We start from the raw sequence: 24,855 nt of genomic DNA, 5'->3' as shown, positions 1-24,855 counted from the left end.
TAGACGAGATTTGATTTCATGTCTTTATTATTTTCCGTATAAATATGTAAAAAACTGTTCATTCAATTTCACACTATATACTATTAGGTATCTAATAATTTGTCCAATTATATACATAGTCTAACCTGTTTTAGAGGGCACAAGAAATGTAAAATATGTTTGTGGGACCTAATTTTGAAGAAACAATGAATAAGACAATTCCACCCAAATGACCATCACCTTATATAGATGACCATGGTTAAGTTAACATGGACCTCATATGTAATTTATGCATATTCATAAGCATATATATTTCTAGAAATGACCAAAAATCTAGGACTTTGAGACTCATGTTCTTCTAATTAATAAACACTCATCTCATCAATTCTCCTAAAACTTTCATTCCTTCCTCAAAAAAATAACCAACCATGCCAACTTCTACAAAAACACTCCAATATTCTTATTATTTCCTACTATTTTCTACCACAATATTTCTCTTACAACATTTAGTCACACCATCAACTCTAACTTGTGATCATCAAGATAACGTTATATTTTCGTTTCCTACCTTTAACACATCAAATTGTAAAACCGGGGGTAACCTCAAGTGCATGGGAGCCGTCAACCTTGGTGAAGGGTACTTGAATCTAACCACGGTGTCGACGAATAGCTCGTCGACATCGGATTTTAACTCAATTGGTAGAGTATTGTACAAAGCTCCTGTACTAGTATGGCCAGCTTCGTTTTGTACAAGCTTCTCTTTCAAAATATTCTCTCGATTTGATCAGTTGTTTTCTGGTGATGGTATGACTTTTGTTATGGCTCAAGATAATCAACCTTCTCCTATACAAAGCTTTGGCTCTTATCTTGGTCTCCAAGATTCATTACTTTCTGGTTAGTAATTCTTAAATTTTCCCATCTCTTTTCTTTTTGTAATTTTGTGTTTTTGTTGGGCATATTTATATTTCTTAAGAAAAAAATTCTACAAAATCATTTGATAAAACAAAATGGTACGAAGTATATGAGATAAACCTGCAAACATATCTCCTCTCACAATTTAATCTTTTTTATTTTTCAAGTAATAATAAAGGGGTACGAAAACATATGTATAATGTATCTGTTTGTGGAGGTTTCTAAAGATTTAATAGAGTTAAATTAATAATTCTCATGCCGAAAATAAACTTGAGTGAATTTTTTTTCCTTGTTATGTTTCAATTAGAATATTATGTGGAATTTTTATTGTTTTTAAGTTAAATTTTGATTAGAATGAAGTTTTATTCAATTCTTTGGATCTTGATTTATCAATTTTCTGAGCAGTTCATTTTGGTTGTATTCTTATACTCAATTAAAAGTTTAGAGTATGATGTATGTTTTAGTTGGCAATTAAAAGACTATAACCTTAAATTTCATTCGACTAATTATTTTAGTTTAGCAACTTGTAATATGATACGAGTATAATAACATTATCATGTAACATATGGTAACATAAATTATTTACGGAGTACTAAATTACTTTTCAAAGGTGGTTACATGTTAAAGTTGAGACAAAATAAAAGAGCTTCTTCATTATAGGTAGTATTATTATTAACAGGAACTTGACAATGATTTGTGTACTTGTTGACTTTTCAAAAGATATTAGTGTGAAGCATGTGTGTACTTGAAAGTTGGAATTTTGTGTTTTGAGAAAAAAAAAATTCATTTTCAGGAAATAGTATAGTTGTAGAATTAGTTGGTTAACAAAAATACAAAGAGCACTTTTAAATTAGATTCAGATTTTTAGATATGGAGAATTTCAATTTACTCATCATGGAATGGTGGAATCAATTCCAAAATTGTTTTATCTCTTTGATTTTGGCACTATTATTAAGATAACGACTAATACAGAGACTCACAAGACAACTATGTGGACAAGATATGAAGTACTCGTATAACATATGGGTGTGAGTTAATATTTTGTGCACTCAAAGTTTTTTTTTTTTTTTTCGTAACAACTTGAAATTGATAGACGGAGAGATTTTTAGTGATAATATATCTATTCCATAGAAAACATATAAATAAATTCGTTCATCCCGAGAAATAAGAGATAGTTTTAGGGGGAAAAATGAGTAAGAGGATGATAAAATTACTTTATTATTGTCCATATGTGAAAAAATGTCCATGAAAAAAAAGAAATACCACCTTATTAAGTTGTATAGTAATGAAGATAAACAAGGTCTAGATTAAGTTTCTTCACGAAATACTACTAAGATAAAAAGGTTCCTTTATAAAAAGAAAAAGATAATAAAATAAAAAAAAAAGCAAAAGCCCTAACTTAGTTTTTAGAAAAGATAAAAAGTGGCATAATTTATGGTGTAGGTCCATGTTAAAATACAAGTTGCAGAAAATTAACATGGTAGGTCATTGTTTAATTATCTTTTACCTAATGCTTCATATTCAAATACAAGCTGCAGAAATTGTACGTTAGTCCAATCTTAAGTTTAGTTTAATGGGTTGATTAACTGTTCCAGTTGTTTGGTAGCTAGGTGTCTTCTTTCTACTGTATAAATAATTAATAAGTGTGTTAGCTAACGAAAATAACGAGACAACTCGTGAGATATTTAAGGTTACCTCGGCTAAAAAATTATCTGAGTGAGCTCGACTCAAATCTAAACTTGATTAAAGATACTACGAAGGGCCTGTTCTCATAGACTGAACTCAGTTGAACTGAACAAAACTGAACTGAGCTGAGTTGAGCTGAATTAAACTGAACTGAAATAAATATTTTATAAGAGAAGAAAATTAGGAGCTGAACTGAACTGAAAATAAACATATGAGAACAAGCCCTAACTAGCTAGTCATAAAGTTGACCTCGGAGTAAACTCAATTTTCTTGTATGCATATGTTTTTGTAAGATTATGTTGATTGATTAATTCTCCTAAATTGATTATATTGATTGATTTATCAGGTCATTCAAAATTCCAACAACTAGCAATTGAATTTGACACATTCAAGAACGAGTGGGATCCAGATGGTAATCATATTGGAATTAACACAATAAGTGTAATGGATTCTTTGGTTGCAAAATCCTTAAATTCATCCAAAATTTACCTCAAAAGTGGCAAACAAATTAGAGTGAAGATTGAATATGATGGTTGGAAAAAAATGTTACAAATATTTGTGGGTTATGAAGGAAGTCCATTAAAAAGTTTCATAAATTACAAAATAAAAGTCTCAAAGAAAATCCCAAGTCAAGTATACTTAGGTTTTACAGCTTCAACTGGTACACTCACTGAGACTCATCAAATACATGATTGGATTTTCACTTCTACAAAGTTGCCTTACTACACTGTCAAGGATAACAAGAAGAAGGCCATCGTGTTGGCGAGTGTGATACCGGTTGTAGGGGCGTTGTTCATCTTTGCATTGATTGCGATCCCTGTGTTTCGACGTAGAATGATCAAGAAGAGGGAGAGGCTTCGGAGAATGGAAGAGCTTGAGAGGCAGTCAGCTGCCGCGGCTCCTAGGAAGTTTACGTACAAACAACTTGCTAAGGCTACTAAGAATTTTAGTAAGGATAATTTGTTAGGGACTGGTGGTTTTGGAAGTGTTTATAAAGGCCAGATTTTGGATCCTCCTCAAACTATTGCTGTTAAGAAGATTTCATCTACTTCTCAACAAGGTTTGTGTTACACGTTTTTTTTTACTTATAGTATATTTGTTTACTCTTTTCCTAGATGAAATCATTACATTGGTGTAAATGTTGGTGCTATGGTAGTAGGATATGTGTTTTCTTTTTGACAGAAAGGTCACGAGTTCAAATTTAGGCTACGTCCCCTGCCTCTCTGAGGCTAGTTCGTCTTGTAAAGTTGAGCGACTAAGGCTGTTTTATTTTCTTTTTTGACCAGGTGAGCGCGAATATATAGCTGAAATATGTACAATTGGACGCTTAAGGCATAGGAACATATTGCAACTTCAAGGGTGGAGTCATGAAAACGACAGTCTTCTTCTAGTGTATGACTACATGGCAAATAAGAGCCTCAACGAGTACCTCTCAGGGCGAAAGTTCCTAGACTGGAAGACGAGGCACAAAGTAATAACCGGGTTAGCATCAGCATTGTTGTACCTACATGAAGAATGTGGTGATCCAGTGGTGCATAGAGATGTGAAGCCTAGCAATGTCATGCTAGATGCAGAGTTCAACCCGCGTCTTGGTGATTTTGGGCTAGCTAGGTTGCTAAAGAACACAGCCGGGGTCACCACAATGGTGGCGGGAACCCTAGGGTACATGGCTCCTGAGGTAAGCTACACCGGGAAGGCAACAACAGAGTCGGATGTGTATAGCTTTGGTGTAGTTGCATTGGAGATGGTGTGTGGGAAGAGGTTTAGTAACCTCCTAGGCGAAAGTTGCTTAGTGGATCAAGCATGGGATATGCACGCAAAGGGTGAATTGGTAGAGTGTGTGGATCCAAAGCTAAATAAGGAGTTTAACAAGGATGAGGCTGTTAGGGTTCTAAGTGTAGCACTAGCATGCTTGCATTTGGAATCGAACTTGAGACCGAAGATGCGAAAAGTTGTTATGGTTTTGTTAAATTCAGATGAACCTCTAATAGAACTCCCAAGTACTCGTCCTAAAGGAGTGTATGTGTCTCTTTACGGATTTTCAAATCCACCAACAATGACTAGTTCTAGTCCTAGTACACCTTTGTTCACATGGCCTGATTACCCTTCTTCTAGTGCCAATAACTTGCCTGATGAATCTTTGGCACGTTAATAAATATTATAACTAAGCTAGGTTATTAATACTATATATATAAAAGTAGTTTAATCTTTAAAAAGTTATTGTTACAGTTACACATAATGTACTTGTAATTTATTTGTTCCTGATATTGTATATATTTTAAAGTCTTTGATATGGTTTTCCAATGCTAAAAACTATTGCTTCGTTTTTCTCATTAATCTAACCTTGAAGACTGGTGTGAAGAAATTTGTGGTCACTACACATGTACACAAGGTTGATATCCTAAAACAATGCATCAATGAAACTTTTCACCTTACTTAAAGGTGTTAGGTTGCTACATTATATTCATACAAAACTTTGTAAGTAAAAGATATATTGAACTTATTATTGACCTTTGTTTAGCTAGTTTGTATGTTGTCGTTAGTGTTTCTTTATTAGTACTAAATAACACAGAAAAAAAAAAAACGAGTTAACGATAGAATTTTGATCATTGTACAACATATGGATGCATAGTAAAGCTAAAGGAATCGTTTTTAAGTGTAATTTACCATATGAACAAATGGTATATAAATACATCCGAATGCATAATCTACTTAATAGACGTCATCCTTAATTGATCATAAGTTCATAACCCACAATATATTCTACGTCATCTTCATTCAATTCACAAAAAAGTATAATGATGAGTGTGCCACCCCATGAATGGAACTAAATTTTCACAAGTCTATTTTTCCCTTGACCACGTACACCTTATTGGAACAAGCTAAGGAATTGTGTTAGTGGGATTAGAGTCAATATGGGTCCTAGCATTAGTCAAATATTAATGTAAGACCAAGACTGTAATCCATGCGCTTAATTAAGTTGATATGGACCTAATGCATATCACCTATACGAATTTTATTTCCTAATTATATTTTTAATAGCCCATGATCCATAGTTTTGATGTAGTGACGAATAAAGGCATTCTTAGCATGTGTATTATAATCACAAGTTCGAATCCCCTATTCTTTTATTGTAATTTGTAATGCCTTATAGTATCTCATCTAGACACACTAAAAAAAAGTTTTCTAATAGGTTTAAAATTCAAAAAACACATTTTATATTAACTAAATTTAGGGCTTTGGATTAAAATGACATCAATATTAGCTAATCTCATATTGATTTTTACTTGAAATTACCCAAACGTTCATGATGAAAAGACCGAACTATCCTTACCCTTCGCTTTTACTTTTACACTTTGCCTTTACCTTTTACACTACCAATGCCACCACAATTACCAATTTACCATAACTAAGAACACCAATATGTAGACGATGGTTTTTTTCCTTTACAAAACTTGGGCTACAACAACTATGTTGGATTGACTTTGACATTGCAGAGATGATATGTCCTGCATTAATAGTGTGGTGACGGTGGGATGGACCATCGGGAGGGGGCATTAGAGCCCGGTCCCTGGTCCAAGCCCAAAAAAATCATTGAATAGAATGAGTGACTTATATGGATATATATATAGCCTCCCACCTCACCCACCCCCCCCCCCTCCAAAAAAAAGGGGTCTTTATTCCAACTTTCCACTATTTTTTTCACCATGAATAGTATGAGATGAGCCTATGATTCACTTTTTTGACCAACTTTGTAATACATCGGTTATGATTCACTTTTTGACTGACTTTGTGATGCATGGGGTTGGATTTATTTGAAATTTGAATGATGTTAAATTATAATGTCTATATCATTGACCTAAAATATGAATTGGGTTACTTAATGTATTGTTTAGTGATTAATGATGGTGGCAGTATTGTCTTGTCAAAAGGTACAATGGTAAACATTTGGGCAATTTTTATTTTCGGACGAAAAAAAGTCAAAAAAATTCAAAATTAAAGGCTAATTTCCACGCTTTTTGAGAAATTTTGGAGGTTACTTGGCCCGGTGTCGAAAATTCTTGTAATTCTATGGGATACATCTAGGGATCATATAATGTCATTTGGAACCATATATGATCATTATTTGTTGTGATAAAAGTTCGTGGTAGGCTTGAATTAATGAAATCAATGCAAGTTGTAAACTGGTAAATTGGTCGTTTAAAGGAAAATTGGATGGTTCCACCCACCCAATTGGACTCCCGGAAGGTATTAGGGACCATAGTAAAAATTTCGGGAATTTTTATTTCCAGGCAAAAAAAAAATTCCAAAAATTGAAGGCTTAATATCCACGTTTTTTGAGAAATTTTGGAGGTTTCGGGGCCCGTTGTAGAAAAGGTTTGATATTTTAGAAGATGCATCTCGAGGTCATATAATGTCATTTGGAAGCATATATGATCATTATCTATTGTCATAAATATTCGTGATAGGCTTGAGTTAATGAAATCGGTGCAAGTTGTAAACCGATAAATTGGTCGTTTAAAGGCAAATTGGATGGTTCCACCCACCCAATTGGACTTCCGGAGGGTATTAGGGACCATAGTAAACATTTTGACAAATTTTATTTTCGAACATAAAGAAGTCAAAAAATTCAAAAATTGAAGGCTAATATCCACACTTTTTGAGAAATTTTGAAGTCTTCGGGGCCCTGTGTCTAAAAGTCTTGATATTTTAGGAAATACATCTCGAGCTCATATAATGTCGTTTGGAACCATATACAATCATTATTTATTGTCATAAATTGTTCGTGACAGGCTTGAGTTAATGAAATCGGTGCAAAGTTGTAAACTCGTAAATTGGTCGTTTAAAGGCAAATTAGATGGTTCCACCCACCTAATTGGACTCCCGGAGGATATTAAGGACTATTGAAGGCTAATATCCATGCCTTTTGAGAAATTTCGAAAGTTTCAGGACCCGATGTCGGAAAGTTTGAAATTCTAGGACATACATCTCGGGGTCATATAATGTCGTTTGGAACCATGTATGATCATTATATGTTCTCATAAATGTTCGTGTTAAGCTTGAGTTGATGAAATTGGTGCAAGTTGTAAAGCAGTAAATAGGTTGTTTAAAGGCAAATTGGATGGTTCCACCCACCCAATTGGACTCCCGAATGGTATTAAGGATCATGGTAAACATTTTGGAAACTTTTATTTCCAAGCGAAAAAAAAAATCAAAAAATTCCAAAATTAAAGGCTAATATCCACGCTTTTTGAGTAATTTTGGAGGTTTTGGGACCCGATGTCGAAAAGTCTTAAGATTTTTAGGGATGCATTTCGGAGTCATATAATTCCGTTTGGAACCATGTATGATCATTATATATTGCCATAAATATTTGTGGTAGGCTTGAGTTAATGAAATCGGTGCAAGTTGTAAACCGGTAAATTGGCCGTTTAAAGGAAAATTGGATGGTTCCACCCAACTAATTGGACTCTCGGAGGGTATTAGAGACTATGGTAAACTTTTTTGAAATTTCTGGGCGAAAAAAAGTCAAAAAATTCCAAAATTGAAGGTTAATATCCACGCCCTTTGAGAAATTTCGAAAATTTCAGGGTCCAAAGTCGAAAAAAATAAGATTTTAGGGGATACATTTTGGGATCATATAATGTCGTTTGGAACCATAAATGATCATTATATATTGTCATAAATATTCGCGGTAGGCTTGACTTAATGAAATTATTAAACTGGTAAATTGGCCGTTTCATGGCAAATTAGATGGCTTCACCCAGCCAATTGGACTCCCAGAGGATATTAGGGATCATGATAAACATTTTGGCAATTTTTATTTCCGGACGAAAAAAATTCTGAAAATTCCAAAATTGAAAGCTAATATCCACGCTTTTTAAAAAAAAATTGTAGCTTTAAGGGCCCGGTGACAAAAAGTCTTGAGATTTTAGGAGATACATCTTGGGGTCATATAATGTCGTTTGGAACCATATATGATCATTATATGTTGTCATAAATGTTCGTGGTAGGCTTAAATTAATTAAATCAATGAAGTTGTAAACCGGTAAACCCGTTTAAAGGCAAATTGGATGGCCACCCACCCAATCAGATTCCCGGAGGGTATTAGGGAACATGGTAAATATTTTGGTAATTTTTATTTCCGAGCGAAATTAAGTCAAAAAATTCCAAAATTGAAGACTAATATCCACGCATTTTGCGAAATTTTGAAGTTTTCGAAGCTCGTTGTCAAAAGTCCTGAAATTCTAGGGAATACATCTCGGGGTCATATAATGTCGTTTGGAACCATTATGCATGATCATTATATGTTGTCATAAATGTTTGTGGTAGGCTTGAGTTAATGAAATCGGTGCAAGTTTTAAATCGGTAAATTTTTCGTTTAAAGGAAAATTGGATGGTTCCACCCATCCAATGGGACTCCCGGAGGGTATTAGGGACCATGGTAAATATTTCGAAAATTTTTATATCCGGGCGAAAAATTGTCAAAAAATTCCAAAATTGAAGGCTAATATCCACCATTTTTGAGAATTTTCGAATGTCACAGGTATCGAAATGCATTGAGATTTTAGGGTATACATCTCGAGGTCATATAATGTCGTTTGGAACCATATATGATCATTATATGTTGTCATAAATGTTCATGGTATGCTTGAGTTAATGAAATCGATGAAGTTGTAAACCAATAAATTGGCCGTTTAAAGGCAAATTGGATGGTTTCACCCACCCTATTAGACTACCGGAGGATATTAGGGACCATGGTAAAATTTTTGGTAATTTTTATATCCGAGCGAAAAAAGTCAAAAAATTTCGAAATTAAAGACAATATCCACGTATTTTGCGAAATTTTGAAGGTTTCAGAGCTCGGTGTCGAAAAGTTTTGAAATTCTAGGGAATACATCTCGGGGTCATATAATGTCGTTTGGAACCATATATGATCATTATATATTGTCATAAATGTTCGTGGTAGGATTGTGTTAATGAAATCGGTGCAAGTTGTAAATCGGTAAATTTGCCGTTTAAAGGCAAACTGGATTGTTCCACCCACCTAATAGGAATCCCGGAGGGTATTAGGGACTATGGTAAACATTTCAGCAATTTTTATTTCCGAGCGAAAATAAGTAAAAAATATTTCAAAATTGAAGGCTAATATCGACGTATACTTTGTGAGAAATTTTGGAGGTTTCGGGGCCCGTCGTCGAAAAGTCTTGAGATTTTAGGGGATACATCTCGGGTCCATATAATGCCGTTTGGAATCATATATGATCATTATATGTTGTCATAAATATTCGCGGTAGGCTTGAATTAATGAAATCGGTGCAAGTTTTAAATTGGTAAATTGGCCGTTTAAAGGCAAATTGGAAGTAAGGTTTCACCTACCCAATTGGACTTCCGAAGGGTATTAAGGACCATGGTAAACATTTCGGCAATTTTTATTTCTGGACGAAAAAAGTAAAAAAATTAAAAAATTGAAGGCTAATATTCATGCTTTTTGAGAAATTTTTGAGTCTTCGCGGCCCGATTTCTAATAGTCTTGAAATTCTAGGGAATACATCTCGGGGTCATATAATGTTGTTTGGAACCACATATGATTGTTATTTGTTGTCATAAATGTTTGTGGTAGGCTTGAATTAATGAAATTGGTGCAAGTTGTAAACCGATAAATTGGTCATTTAAAGGCAAATTGGTTGATTCCAACCACCCAATTGGACTCTTGGAGGGTATTAGGGACCATGGTAAACATTTCGGCAATTTTTATATCAGGGCCAAAAAAAGTCAAAAAAATCTAAAATTGAAGGCTAATATCCACACTTTTTTGAGAAATTTCGAATGTTTCGGAGCCCGGTGTCGAAAAGCATTGAGATTTTAGGGGATACATTTGAGGGTCATATAATGCCATTTTGAAGCATTTATGATCATTATATGTTGTCATTAATGTTCGTGGTATGCTTGAGTTAATGAAATCGGTGCAAGTTGTAAAACGGTAAATTGACCGTTTAAAGGCAAATTGGATGGTTCCACCCAGCTAATTGGACTCCGTCCCGAAAGATATAAGGGACCATGGTAAAAATTTCGGCAATTTTTCTTTCCGGGTTAAAAAAAGTCTAAAAATTCCTAAATTAAAGACTAATATCCACGTTTTTTGATAAATTTTGGAGGTTTCGGAGTTGTCATCACTGGTGGTGGTGAGAGGGTGGGAGGATCAGATAAAGTGGTGGGGAATGAGTCGAGTTAGAGTTTAACTAAGGATCGTTTAGTTTAAACATTTCAAGCATTTAGTGGGTGTGATCTTATACGTAATATAATAGTTGTACACATGGAATACAAATTATTCTCTTGTGTAATATCTATATATTGAAAATTAATCAAATTTGTAGAATATGACCCTAGGGCCTAGGCACAAACAATGCAAATGAAAATTACATATGAATTCCTAGGAGATAGATAAAATAAACTATAAACTATTATAGACCACAAACAGTTCAATCAATAATATAAAAAAAAAATCAACGACTTTCAAATTAGACTACAAGTCTTCCATTCTTCCTCATTATAAAGAAAAACCATGTAATTAATTTCCTTATTTTCCATCTCTTCTCTACCTCTTCAATCATGCAAACATTTCCAAAAAAACACCTACTAAATATCATAGTATTTTCTATTATTATTACTAATATACTCTTCCAAAAAGCATACACAACATCTTCACCTTCTTCAAATTGTGATGGCAACGTTATATTATCCTTTCCAACCTTCAATGCATCAAGTTGTAAACTAGGGGGTGACATTTTGTGCATGGGAGCCGTCTACCCCGGCGAGGGGTTCTTGAACTTAACCAAGGCCGCGTCGAATACCTCGTCGGCCTTGGATTATATGAGAGTCGCTAGAGTATTGTACCATAAGCCTGTACAAGTATGGCCAGCTTCATTTTGTACAAGCTTCTCTTTTAGAATTTATTCTAAACTTAACCAATTGAATTATTCTGGTGATGGTATGACATTTGTTATGGCCCAAGATAATAAGTCTCCCCCAAATATTAGCGTTGGCTCTTATCTTGGTCTTCAGGATTCATCACAAGGTTATAATTAAATTCCTACATACTTTTTTTGTACAATAAATTTGTTTTATTTGAACTGTTTTAATATTACCTCCGTTACATATTATGGGTAACTTTTGAATTTTTTATATCTCACAAAAAATAACTAAAAGTTGCAAACAATATATTATACGGGTTATGAATGTTTTTTCCTATAAAATAAGTTAAATTACTTTGATTGAAAATAACTTGTCAATTTATTTCATCTCTGTTTTTTTCTTTTTTTTGTACATTATGTTTTCTTGGTAATAGTCAGCAGATTCGTATTAATGTGTATTTTTCAACGATTGCTTTAGGAAACTCAGACTTCAAACAACTAGCTGTCGAGTTTGACACATTCAAGAACGAGTGGGATCCTGATGGTAATCACATAGCGATTGATACGTTAAGCGTGCATTCTTTGATTGCAAAGTCATCTTCCGTTGACCTAAAGAGTGGTAACAAAATCAAAGTCAAGATAGAGTATAATGGACACAAAAAACAGCTTCAAATCTATATGGGTTATCAAGGAAAACCATTAACAAGTGTCCTAAAATTTCCAATAAAAGTATCAGAAATAATCCCAAGAAATGTTTACATCGGTTTTACAGCATCAACTGGACTTCTCACTGAGACTCACCAACTTCATGATTGGGTGTTCACTTCCACAATATTATCAGACAACACTTTGAAAGATAACAAGAAATTATGCATCATTATTTTGTCAACTGTTATACCAATTTTAGTCCTCTCAGCAGTGATTGCAGTACCTGTCATTCGACGTAGAATGGTTAGGAAGATGCAGAGGATTAAGAGGATGGAAGAGCTTGAGAGGCAGTATGCTGCTGCTGCTGCCGCGGCTCCTAGGATGTTTACTTACAGGCAACTTGCTAAGGCTACTAAGAATTTTAACAAGGATAATTTGTTAGGGACTGGTGGTTTTGGGAGTGTTTATAAAGGGGTTATCGCGAATCCTGTTCAGACTATTGCTGTCAAGAAGATCTCATCTACCTCTCAGCAGGGTAAATTAATGTCAAACTATCTTGTATTTCATCATGTTTTAATAGCACATCATACATTTAGACTAAGACCTTTATTTTTTTTGTTTGGTTGTTTTGCTAGGTGAGCGCGAATATATAGCAGAAATATGTACAATTGGGCGGTTAAGGCATAGGAACATATTGCAGCTTCAGGGGTGGAGTCATGAAAAAGACAGTCTTCTTCTTGTATATGAATTCATGGCTAATAAGAGCCTAAATGAATTCCTTTCAGGCCAAAAATTCTTAGATTGGAAGACGAGGGAAAAGGTAATAACCGGCTTAGCATCAGCATTGTTGTACCTTCATGAAGAATGTGGTGATCCAGTGGTGCATAGAGATGTGAAGCCTAGTAATGTCATGCTAGATGCAGAGTTCAACCCGCGTCTTGGTGATTTTGGGCTTGCTAGATTGCTAAAGAACACAACGGGGGTCACCACAATGGTGGCGGGCACCCTAGGGTACATGGCTCCTGAGGTGAGCTACACCGGGAAGGCAACAACTGAGTCGGATGTGTATAGCTTTGGGGTGGTGGTGTTGGAGGTGGTGTGTGGAAAGAGGTTTAGTAACTTTCTAGGGGAAAGTTGCTTGGTGGACTATGCGTGGGATATGTATGCAAGGGTACATTGGTAGAGTGTGTGGATCCTAAACTTGGTGAAGATTTTTTCAAGGATAAAGCCGAAAGGATTTTATGTTTGGCACTTGCGTGTTTGCAATTGGAGTCGAACTTGAGACCTAAAATGAGAGAAGTGGTAATGGTTTTGTTAAATTCAAATGAACCTCTTATGAAACTCCCTTCCACTCGTCCTAAGGGCGTATATCTCTCATTGTCAGGATTTTCAAATCCACCTAGTACGAGTAATTCTAAGCCTAGTACACCTTTATTCTCATGGCCTGATTACCCTTCATCTAGCACCAATACAAGCTTGCAACATGAATCTTTGGCACGGTAGAAAGTGTTATTGTTGATCTATGTATCTATGTAGTTTTATAGCTAAAGAAGCTATATTGGTGTACAACAAAGTTTGAATTTTTCCTAGTAATATTGTAGATATTCATACATATTCAAACAACAAGTGTAAAAATGGAAAAAATAATTACTAGATGATGTTTTTGTTCTAGGCATGACCTCATCAGTCTCGCCACTATACGCTTAGATCACATGTATAGTCTCATTATTGGTAAATAGATGATGTTTTATAATCCCCCCCCCCCTTGATTTCAAGCACCATAATGACTTAATGGAGGCACATATGCAATTCTTATGAGAGTGAAAGGTAGCTCAAATGGTTAGAGGATCCTTCCCGATTCCAAGAGATCGATTCTCACCCTTGCCCCTGTGGCTCTCTAAACACCAAAAAAAAAAAAAAACATATGCAATTCTACCATTTTTTTAATGCAATATGCTTATTTAATATTGAGGCACTCAAAATTTTCTTCCTTGTTTTCTTTTTCACCTTATGCATAGCTAGTAAACCTTCCCTATTCCTACAGCGGGCCTATGTCTGAACTACCTTACTTTAAAGATACTTAAGATTTTATATTATTCTCTTTAATTTTGAAAACAAAATATCAAAAAAATTAAATTTAATTAAAAGAAAATCTGAGTGTTGAATTCAATGAATAATGGATAGTTCTATGAAGTAATTAAGTACTTCAAAAATCAAAACTTACATTACAACAAACAAGAAAACGGATGATGTTAATGATAATATATATGGCCCTAATGGGGACATATCACATATGCTTAAATTCTTATCCGCAATTATACCATATTTTTAATGCAATATCAAATTACTACGACTAAAGTTTTCTTGATTTTCCATTTCACCATGTATTGTAACCTCCCTGTTCCCATGGCGGCCTTGGAGAAATTTTGTCATGGTCAGTGATCACTACTCTCTTAAAGTTATGTCCAAAATCAATGCATCATCATGTAACTACGTAGAACGTATTAATAAATAAACTTTTCTCTAGCCGCCCCTCATCCCAACACACATTATTATACCTCCCATCTGAGCTGATTTTTTTTTTTTTTTTGTAGAAAATGATATTATATATGAAATATTGAAACTAATTACTTTGTAATTTATTACTTATAATAGTATTAAGTTATGAATGCATGATAAAATCACGGTATAACTTTAGATCAACCAACTGAAAAAAGTAACACATGAAATACATGACTTATTACAAATTGTAGGATATGTAAAAACTCAATATATGGTATATGATCCATATATATTTGAACTTAATTTTATGTCTTCTTCAATGTGTACATTAAATAATGCCTTTACATTGTATGTCTCAACTTTGTCACAATATATGTCCAAATTTTTTAACACATATTCTGTATCACTTATTAAATAAACATAAGGTATAATATCACTCTGTCATTCATAACTTACTAGAGATTCTCTGTCATCTTATATTCAAAAAGTAAGTGTGCGACATCATAATGGATCCAATCCATTTACTTAAACAAATACTATAACATATTCTCCAACTAACATCATAAAAAATGTCTACATTTTTTATATTGGAGGTCGAACAAAGATATTGATTCTTATTATTAGTGAATTTATAGTCAACTTGTGTCGTCCCTAGCGTCTTTTACACGATTAATAAAGAAATATTACGACTTTAATCCTCTGGTTAAGTTAATATGGACCTCATAGACATTACCTTTTAATTCTTAAGCAAATAAGCATATTTCTAGAATGTTTTCAAATAGTAATTTTTATAAAATATATAACAATGATCAAATTTTGTACTTAATTAAAACACCTGTCTTTTTATAGGATCGAATAATATATAAAATACAGTAGATTCTTATTTGTGAAAAATTAAAATAACTGTAAACTAGGTTGATTAATTTTGTTACGACATAAAATCAAGTCATAACGATATTTGATTTTTTTAATATAGTCCGTATTAAATATCATGATGGACAATATTAAACTTAACCTGTTATATCCCGTCAAAAAAAAAAACAAAAAAAAAATTGTTATATAAATCAAGACAATTAAAAATCAAGTCATAACAATAGTTGATTATTAGTTTAGTTCATACATGAAATACCTCAATGTATGGACTTCATTGAACTTGACCGATCATATAAATCAAACTATATAATTGTATGGTTGTAATATGAGTATATAAATTGAAGCATCAAAGCCTAGGATCAGAACTGATTTTGAGTCCAAATAAAATGATCTAGTCAACACCAGAAAACCATATCTTATTAAACGAAACAACATAAGATCATAGGAGGCCCTTAATTAAGTATACTATCGAATTTAGTAATAAGCACTGAGCCAAAAACAATTGAGCTATACCATAGATAATACGGAGTAATATAATTTTGTTCTAATCTTCCTAAAAATGCATATAAGGCTACCAATGAGCTACTTCTCCTAATCTCCTTTCACCAATTTGTTATATGAGTGAGCTGGTGAAGTGAATTTTCTCTCTTAATGAAGCATGCGGACTTAATCTCTTAGGGACGCGTGTAGTCCAAACCCAAACAAACTAACTAACTTTATAGGGACTTTCTTATTTATTGGACTAGTGCACTTGAAATTTGATCATTAGTGGTCAATAGTCAGTTTTTTAATACTCTAGCGGGATCACTTTAAATTATTCACGAATAATAGTTTCATCATTCTCCTTTATTTCACATGGTATAGTTATTGTCTTTATATATTAGATGTTTAAGAAATGAAAAACACTTGTATTTTTTGTCGCACTACATACCCTTTTTGCATTATTATTACCAACACATCATACCCTTAAGACAAAGGTTCATGATCTAATAGTACAACCATCTCAATTTCAACAATTCTCATCTATCTCCCAAAACAATCAAACATCTAAACAAAAATGCAAAAATCTACAAAAATTCAACACATTCTTCAAATTTCAACAATAATATTATTCCTCTTACAACAACAACATTCATTATTAGTCACTTCATCTTCATGTGATATTGATAAAAGTAATCATGTAACATTCTCCTTTCCATCCTTCAACACTTCAAGCTGCAAACCAGGGGGTGGCCTATTGTGCATGGGAGCAGCCACCCCAGGAGGAGGGTTCGTGAATTTAACCACGGCCGCGTCGTCGAATAACTTGTCCGCATCGGGTTACATGTCATTTGCTAGAGTATTGTACCATAAACCTGTACAAATATGGCCAGCTTCATTTTGTACAAGTTTCTCCTTTATAATTTTCCCTCGTTTTAATCCCTTGAATTATTCTGGTGATGGTATGACTTTTATTTTGGCTCAACATGATAAATCTCCTTCAAATATTAGCGCTGGCTCTTATCTTGGTCTTCAGGATCCATTACAACAAGGTAAATCCCCCCCCCCCCTCAATTTAATTATTTTTGTTTAACATATTATTGAGTTTCCCACTTTAATTAATCCTAGATTTGACTTCGTCAATGTTAATTAGTATGTACTTCCTCCGTCTCTATTTGTTGTTCATCATAATATAAAATGACTTTTTTTTAATTCTCTTAAGAGACTGTGCGAAGAACAAAAAGAGATGTACGGAGTATGTGGTTTTCAACTTCAATTCTTATTTGATAGGCTGTCCTTTTAATCATTTCAGTAAAGTATATTTTCCATGGTTTAAAACCATTCAATTACAATTATAGAACATCAGTGGACAGTGACTCAATAATTAGTGCATTTAAAAAATATATATATAATTATATATATTTAAAAAATAAAAATAAAAAAAAGGCTTATTGGTGTATAAAGAAAAACATGCTTATTACAACCTTCAATCAAGGTCACCTTAGTACTCTGTTTTTTTTGGAGTTTGGGGGGGGGGGGGGGGGGGGGTTTGTTATATTAGTCACATTTTGTAAGTCCATGTATATTAATTAATGAAAACAAGTAATACAGCGAGATTTTATTAGATTCGTTTTAATGTATATTTCTAACGATTTATTCAGGCAACACCGATTTCAAACAGCTAGCAATCGAGTTTGACACATTCAAGAACGAATGGGATCCAGACGACAATCACATTGGGATCGATTCATTAAGTGCAATGAAATCTCTAACAGCACAGACCCTAAATTCATCCAACATTTATCTTAAGAGCGGAAAACAAATCAATGTCAAGATAGAATACAATGGACACAAAAAAGAGTTTCAAATTTATGTAGGTTATCAAGGTAACCCATTAGAAAGTGTCCTAAACCACTCAATAAAAGTCTCAAAATATGTCTCAAAAAATGTATACATAGGTTTTACAGCATCAACTGGGCTTCTTAGTGAGACTCACCAATTACATGATTGGGTGTTCACTTCCACAAAATTGCCAAGCAACACTTTGAGAGATAACAAGAAGTTATGCATCATTACTTTGGCAAGTGTTTTACCGGTTTTAGTCGGGTTAGTCCTCATGTCAGTGCTTGCAATTCCTGTGATTCGACGTCGAATTATTGACAAGAGGGAGATGATTAGGAGAATGGACGAGCTTGAGAGGCAGTACGCTGCCACCGGCTCGGCTCCTAGGATGTTTACTTACAAGCAGCTTGCTAAAGCTACTAAGAATTTCAGCCAGGATAACTTGTTAGGAAGTGGTGGTTTTGGAAGTGTTTATGAAGGACATTTTGTTGATCCTCCTCATACTATTGCTGTTAAGAAGATTTCAGCCACCTCTGAGCAAGGTAATTAACTCTTTTTAACCTCAATTTTTTATTTTTTTATTTTTTTATTTTTTTATTACTACTATAAATTTCAAAATTTGTCTTGCATCCATAATAATTCACTAACACCACATAGCACGTTATTCCTTGTTAGTAATGCAATCCGAGGAATTTTTTATTGAGATACTCCATCAAGTAGCACCACATCACCAATTTTACACTTAAAAATATAAATAGAACATATAGAATAAAATTTAGCACCAACCTATTGAGCTATAATGTTTGGTCCAATAGTACACAATTTAATCTAATTTAACGCTAGTTGAAATTCTAGTAATCTATTCTTAGTTGAAATTTAGTATTGATATTGCCAATGAATATATGCTTTTCCTTTTGCCTAAAATTAGTTTTTAATTATTATTTGACTTTATTGCATGGTCCTCAAAATACACCTTTAACCATATCACTATCTTTAAACATAGGGTATTTATATATTGATATGAATTTTAAATATTTAATATACTATTATGATCAAAAGTTTATAAATTTGGCTTTTAAAAGTCAAATGTAACAACTATTTAGTGATGGAATACTTTAATTTAACAGGTGAGAGGGAGTATTTGGCTGAAATATGTACCATTGGACGTTTAAGACACAGAAATATATTGCAACTCCAAGGTTGGAGTCATGAGAACAACCACCTTCTTCTTGTATACGACTTCATGGCGAATAAGAGCCTCAATGAGTTACTTACAGGGCAAAGTTTCCTTGATTGGAAAACGCGGTGTAAAATACTTACCGGGTTGGCCTCAGCATTGTTGTACCTACATGAAGAATGTGGTGATCCGGTAGTGCATAGAGACGTGAAGCCTAGCAATGTCATGTTAGATTCCGACTTCAACCCCCATCTTGGTGATTTTGGGCTAGCTAGACTGCTTAAGAACACCGCGGGAGTCACTACAATACTTGCTGGAACCCTGGGGTACATGGCCCCGGAGTTGATCTACACTGGCAAGGCAACAACTGAGTCGGATGTGTATAGCTTTGGAGTGGTGGCGTTAGAGGTTGTGTCTGGAAAGCGATTTAACAACCTCATAGGGGAAAATTGCTTAGTAGACTTTGCATGGGATATGCATACAAAGGGTAAGTTGGTAGAGTGTGTAGACCCTAAGCTAAATGGGGAGTTTAACAAGGATGAAGTTGTCAAGATTTTAAGTGTGGCACTTGCGTGCTTGCATTTGGAATCGAACTTGAGACCGAAAATGCGAAAAGTGGTAATGATTTTGCTAAATTCAGATGAACCTCTAATAGAACTCCCTAGTACTCGTCCTAAAGGAGTGTATGTGTCACTCCAAGGAATTTCAAATCCTTTTATCTAGGTAAATGTTTTTGTACAGCATTCGGATGATCTTCTAATTAATCTTGGTATTCAAATCGCCTAGATTAATCTTTGGCTTAATGAAGTTTGTTCCAATTAGTGTACTTCATAATTCATACACTGATATAAATTGTATAGATGATGTTAAACCAAACAAACTTCTATTAAAGCATGCGTGGTTGTTTTATATCTTTTGTGCAGCCAACATGAGCTTCAAAACTAATAATACAATGGTGTTATTCTTAGAACGAACTATTTTTTGGTACGCAATTTATATATATTACTCTGTAAGTCAAGCTACATTAAAAAAGTTTAGTTGAACTTGTCCTCAAGTCAAAACTTAGGTATAATAAACCATAAAAAGGGCAAAACTTTGCTATTATATCTAAGGGTTATTATATACACTGAGGTGTACTCAAGGTATTTTTGCTTATTTAATTTCGATGATTAAATTAACGGTTTGTTCACGAAAAATCCCTAAGTTATCACTTACTTCACCAAATACTCATCAGAATTTTTGAATCCACCATATACCAGTAACTTTCATGAAAATGTCACCAAATACCCTTAATCATCACTAACATCGTTAACTCTATTGTAATAATTTGGATCAAACTTTAAAATATTTAACGGTAAAATAATAATCTTAATCTATACAGAGTAAGATATAGTATAATTATATGAGATCTTATTGCATTCATTGTAAGTTTTATTAATACTTACACAAAAATGAAAATAAAATCGCTCCGTACTAATTAAGGGTCAGTTCACATTTACTGAACTGAGCTAAACCGAACTGAACTGATTGGAGCTGAAATAAATATTTTATGAGAGAAGGAAATTAGGAGTTGATTAGAGCTGAACTAAATTGAACTGATTAAAGCTAAACTGAACTGATTAGAACTGAAATGAACTAAACTGAAATTAAGCTGAAGTGAAAATTAGGGACAAGGGAATATAAACCTTAAAAACTCAGTGGAAAAAAAAAGAAAAAAAAAAAAAAAAAAAAAAAAAAACCTCGTTCGTTAAAGGTTGAAGTTCCGCCGCTTCTACAACAGAAGTGTGACTCCCAACAGAAAATCAAAATCAATATCTATGGTATGCGGATACGTACTATTGCAGCTCATTTGCGAAGAACCCTAGCTTCATTTTCCAGGTTATACACCATTTTTAAATAAATACTCTCTGTTTTCTTCTTCTGTTCTAGCATTACATTTATATTTTGGTTGATTCTTTAATTATGTTGTTTGATCTTCTGGGTATTTTGAGTTTTGTTCAAATGTATGCTGTAATTTGTTTTTGGAGGCTTCTTTTGATGAGTGGTTAATTTGGTGTGTTAGTCTTTCTGGGTTTGGTTAATTAGCTTCTGATTTTTCTGGAAAAATTACTAGAATTGGATGAAGATGTTGACATAATGGTAAATTATTTTGTGGGTAGTTGTTCATTTTTGCATTTTGGAAGTGATTTGGAAAACCCCAATTTTGATTAGGTGGTTCTTTGTATTTCCTAGTGCTCAAATGTTTTGAAGCATGTATAGTTTGATGGGTAATTTTGCAACTTGGAACAAAAAATGCTGTCAAAATCACAACTTGTACTTGCAGTTCTGACTATATGATTGGATAATGATTTGGTTGATATTGATGTGATTTTGGACGCTGGACTGCTTGGTTTGATATGTTCTTGTTAAGAAATGAGAGGATGCATTCGATTTTCACTGTCAAAGAATTACTAAATTTGAAAATTGATTTCACATAGTACTTGATTCGAGAGACTGCTAACTTCTGAGGTTTTAAGGAAATTTCAGAGGCAATTTCAAGCTTTTAGGCCTGTTGCTAGGTTAAAGTTTTACCTGACATTGTGGTTCTGGTCGGAAGAGAGAAATAAAAAAACGAAGCTTCCTTATGATTGAGGCGTGTACAATGCACGAATCACACTATTGATGTGGGTTTAGATTTGTTGGAAATACTTGGTATGAGAATCATGAATCTCAGTAATTTTTTTAACATTGCATAACTTCAAATCTTCTATGTGCTTATTTGGAGGCCAAGTATAAAAAAGAACTTAAATCTATTTTGATCCCATCACATTTACCTTTTTCCAGAAAAAGGTAGTGAGTAATTCTGGATTTCTAAATTTTTGTTACTTCTGTCTTTTGTATTAGTGTAATTCATTTTTAAGAGTGTTCTGTTGAATGAATGCTTGAGTGTACAGGCATTTGTTATTTCTCGTTGTCATGTACTATTTTATTCTAATTAGCTAAAGTATCTCTGTACAGGAAAACTAAATTAAGCTTGATTCACTTGTCAGGCACCTACAACAGCTTCAGAAAGGCTGCTCCACACTAAAGACAAAATCCTTTCCTCAGATGGATTCCTCAGAGCGTTATTGCTATAACCCAACTCTTAATTGGAATCCTCAGGTTGAAGAATACTTCATTAAGGCATATGGTGCTGACCATTTTGATCGTATCTCTAAAGCTCTCACGCGTCCTTCTTGCTACTCTTGCCTACGTGTTAATGTAATGAAGACAACTAGTGATGCTGTCATCGAAAAGCTGTTGAGTATGCAACATGGAACAGATGGCAGAGACATAGACAATGATCTCATACACAAGTGCCCTATACCTGGGCTAGACTATGTTGTCTTTGTTCAAGGCACGGGACCTCATAAAATTGAATATGCTGATGTAATTGAACAGCCTGTAAAGGAGGTTATTGTAAGCCGCAAATGTGCTGAGGCTGTTCTTCGGGGTGCTCAGGTTTATGTCCCTGGTGTTTTGGCGTGTAGTGCTCATGTTGAAAAGGGAGATTCTGTTGCTGTTTCTGTTGCTATCGAACAACCTGAACCTGATGGTAAATGGGGAGGTACTGGAATAACACGTGGGATTGTACTTCAGGGCTCTGAGACAGATCCCCAATATTGTCAGCGGAAAGGCCTGTATATTGGAAGAGGAACTGCAATGATGTCTAGGGCCGGAATTTTCCGAGTGTTGCAAGGTATTGCTATTTCTATGAGTAATAGGATTTTTGATCTTCCTTCTTTTAACAATGTGCTTGAGGGTGAGATCTTTCTCCAGAACCTTCCTAGCATTATTGCTGCTCATGCCTTAGATCCTCAAAAGGGTGAAAGGATATTGGACATGTGCGCAGCTCCAGGGGGTAAAACAACTGCTATAGCTATGCTTATGAGAGATGAAGGAGAGGTCGTTGCTGCAGATCGATCACACAATAAGGTAATGGATGTTCAAAATCTGGCTGATGAAATGGGCTTGAAGTCTATAGTAACGTACAAGCTTGATGCTCTGAAGTCTGTTGCTACAGATGCTCTTGCTACAGAAAAAGTTTCTGGCAAGACTGAAGATACAAATTCGAAGTCTTGTTGCATTGCTAAGGAAAAGATGAATGGTAATTTGTTTCACAGGGAAAACAGAGTCAATGGAGATGGAAATGGACAAGTACCCAATATCATGTCTGTATGCGGGAAGGATAAACAAAGAACCAAAAATGGGATTGGAAAGAATCACGTCAATGGTGGTAGAGTTGAAAAATCAAAAGGATTTGCTCCTAACAGTTTTGATAGAGTTCTGCTTGATGCTCCTTGCTCTGCTCTTGGATTGAGACCTCGGTTGTTTGCTGGTGAGGAAACCTTAGAATCTTTGAAGAGTCATAAGAAATACCAGAGGAAGATGCTTGATCAAGCTGTGCAACTAGTTCGACCTGGAGGAGTTCTTGTATATTCAACTTGTACAATAAACCCTGGTGAAAATGAAGCTCTGGTGCGTTATGCTCTTGATAAATATTCGTTTCTGTCATTAGCACCCCAGCATCCAAGAGTTGGTGGGCCGGGCCTGCTTGGTCACTGTGAGTTGTCTGATGGATATGTTGAGGAATGGCTAAAGCCTGGGGAAGAGGAACTTGTGCAGAGGTTTGATCCTTCTACATCTGACACAATTGGGTTTTTTATAGCCAAATTTAAAGTTGGTTGCAAAGAAGCATGAGTCCGGTAGCTATGCGCCAGAGAAAATCTAACTAGCATACAGGTAGATTTTTGGACTTTTTTTTGTCACTGCCTTTAACCAGATCTCTTTGAAGTTTGAAGATACCAGTTCATCCACGATACTGTTTGAAGTTTGAGCCAATTTTCTTGTGGCGACTATCATGATGCTTATGATTAGAAGTATTTATACACCATTCATATTAGGGATTTAGGGATCATTTTTCATTCTTTGATATAGCGTATTTTTATACTAAATATTCTTCTTGTGATAGCTTTTTCAAAGATCGTTTTGTATCTCCTTGAGAAAGATTCATATGAAAAAATATATCATGGCGTATCAGCCAAAGTGTGAAGTGATGAAGTTCTGGTGAGGCACCTGCAGCTTGTACTGGGTTCAAATTTCGCAAACGAGTGTTGTATACTGGATAAGTTTAGGTGTAATGAATGTTTGGGGTTTGTTTTGATGAGTAGAAACCTCTATAGTAAACACCAAATTATCTGTTCAGTAACATAAGAAAATAGGGAGGAACTGAACTCCGCATTACATGATCTTGTTAATGTACGGTTGAACTCAAGAACACTGTTGTTTATTCTTGTACAGAAATCCTAATCTTTTCTTTTTATCTATACTCGTCAGTTATGATGGCAGTATAGCACTTCACCGCAAACACATGCCCAACAAACCGATGTAAATTTTGATCAATTGCAATGCAAGACTGATAGTGTTATGTACCATTATAATGGCAAAACCTTAAACTGTTGAGAACTCTTTAACAGTATGTTTGATTGGCATATCCGCATATGTGGAGGAAAAAGAAGGTAAGAAAAAGGCGTGATGTCACGGGTCGTCTCCCTCATCAAATATGGGCGTCGAATGGGTAATGGGTCATTAGACACCAAGGCATAATCAGGTTGCCCATGGTGCGTGGAAGCACACTTCTTCCTATAGAGCTTTATTTTTGTTATGTCAATTGGGTCACTAGGCATCAAGGCATAATCGTGGCCAAAGGTTGCCCATGATGTTTCACTTCCCGCTATACAGCTTTATTTTGTTTTAGCTTCTGTAACACAGTAATGGGTTATTTGCTTTTACTAAATGGTTGATGTCCTTGATGAGATGCTA

The 24,855-nt window shown here is 34.4% G+C and overlaps 3 protein-coding genes and 1 pseudogene across 4 annotated transcripts; all 4 read left to right on the top strand.

The window, feature by feature from the left end:
• Positions 1-252: 252 nt before the first annotated feature.
• LOC110733569 (L-type lectin-domain containing receptor kinase IX.1-like) lies at positions 253-4,868 on the top strand. The gene is made up of 3 exons (XM_021913635.1): positions 253-873; positions 2,924-3,637; positions 3,864-4,868. Exons 1-3 carry the CDS (start codon positions 408-410, stop codon positions 4,727-4,729), a joined length of 2,046 nt encoding a protein of 681 aa, XP_021769327.1. The 5' UTR covers positions 253-407; the 3' UTR covers positions 4,730-4,868.
• Positions 4,869-10,789: 5,921 nt separating this feature from the next.
• Positions 10,790-14,061, top strand: LOC110733568 (annotated as a pseudogene).
• A 2,238-nt stretch (positions 14,062-16,299) lies between these two features.
• Positions 16,300-19,980, top strand: LOC110733567 (L-type lectin-domain containing receptor kinase IX.1-like). Its single transcript, XM_021913634.1, has 3 exons — positions 16,300-17,047; positions 17,657-18,379; positions 18,965-19,980. Exons 1-3 carry the CDS (start codon positions 16,573-16,575, stop codon positions 19,735-19,737), a joined length of 1,971 nt encoding a protein of 656 aa, XP_021769326.1. The 5' UTR covers positions 16,300-16,572; the 3' UTR covers positions 19,738-19,980.
• A 741-nt stretch (positions 19,981-20,721) lies between these two features.
• On the top strand, positions 20,722-24,336 carry LOC110733566 (putative methyltransferase NSUN6). Of its 2 annotated transcripts, none has more exons than XM_021913631.1 (2): positions 20,722-20,892; positions 22,044-24,336. In XM_021913631.1, exons 1-2 carry the CDS (start codon positions 20,837-20,839, stop codon positions 23,731-23,733), a joined length of 1,746 nt encoding a protein of 581 aa, XP_021769323.1. In that variant the 5' UTR covers positions 20,722-20,836; the 3' UTR covers positions 23,734-24,336. The 2 variants fall into 2 exon arrangements, with proteins under 2 accessions (XP_021769323.1, XP_021769324.1); XM_021913632.1 differs by having other exon boundaries at positions 20,805-20,892; positions 22,012-24,336.
• The last annotated feature ends 519 nt before the right edge of the window (positions 24,337-24,855 follow it).

This window comes from Chenopodium quinoa, unplaced genomic scaffold (genome assembly GCF_001683475.1).
Source record: "Chenopodium quinoa cultivar QQ74 unplaced genomic scaffold, ASM168347v1, whole genome shotgun sequence".
Lineage (NCBI taxonomy): Eukaryota > Viridiplantae > Streptophyta > Magnoliopsida > Caryophyllales > Amaranthaceae > Chenopodium > Chenopodium quinoa.
This window is presented reverse-complemented; position numbering and strand designations above follow the sequence as displayed.

Bases quoted from the DNA above. Each gene is read 5' to 3' on its own strand.
- LOC110733569 (XM_021913635.1), top strand. From the start codon at position 408: ATGCCAACTTCTACAAAAACACTCCAATATTCTTATTATTTCCTACTA. The intron at 874-2,923 runs GTTAGTAATTCT...TTGATTTATCAG, and splicing joins CCAAGATTCATTACTTTCTG to GTCATTCAAAATTCCAACAA. The intron at 3,638-3,863 runs GTTTGTGTTACA...TTTTTTGACCAG, and splicing joins TTCATCTACTTCTCAACAAG to GTGAGCGCGAATATATAGCT.
- LOC110733567 (XM_021913634.1), top strand. From the start codon at position 16,573: ATGCAAAAATCTACAAAAATTCAACACATTCTTCAAATTTCAACAATA. The intron at 17,048-17,656 runs GTAAATCCCCCC...CGATTTATTCAG, and splicing joins TCAGGATCCATTACAACAAG to GCAACACCGATTTCAAACAG. The intron at 18,380-18,964 runs GTAATTAACTCT...TTAATTTAACAG, and splicing joins TTCAGCCACCTCTGAGCAAG to GTGAGAGGGAGTATTTGGCT.
- LOC110733566 (XM_021913631.1), top strand. From the start codon at position 20,837: ATGCGGATACGTACTATTGCAGCTCATTTGCGAAGAACCCTAGCTTCA. The intron at 20,893-22,043 runs GTTATACACCAT...TTCACTTGTCAG, and splicing joins ACCCTAGCTTCATTTTCCAG to GCACCTACAACAGCTTCAGA.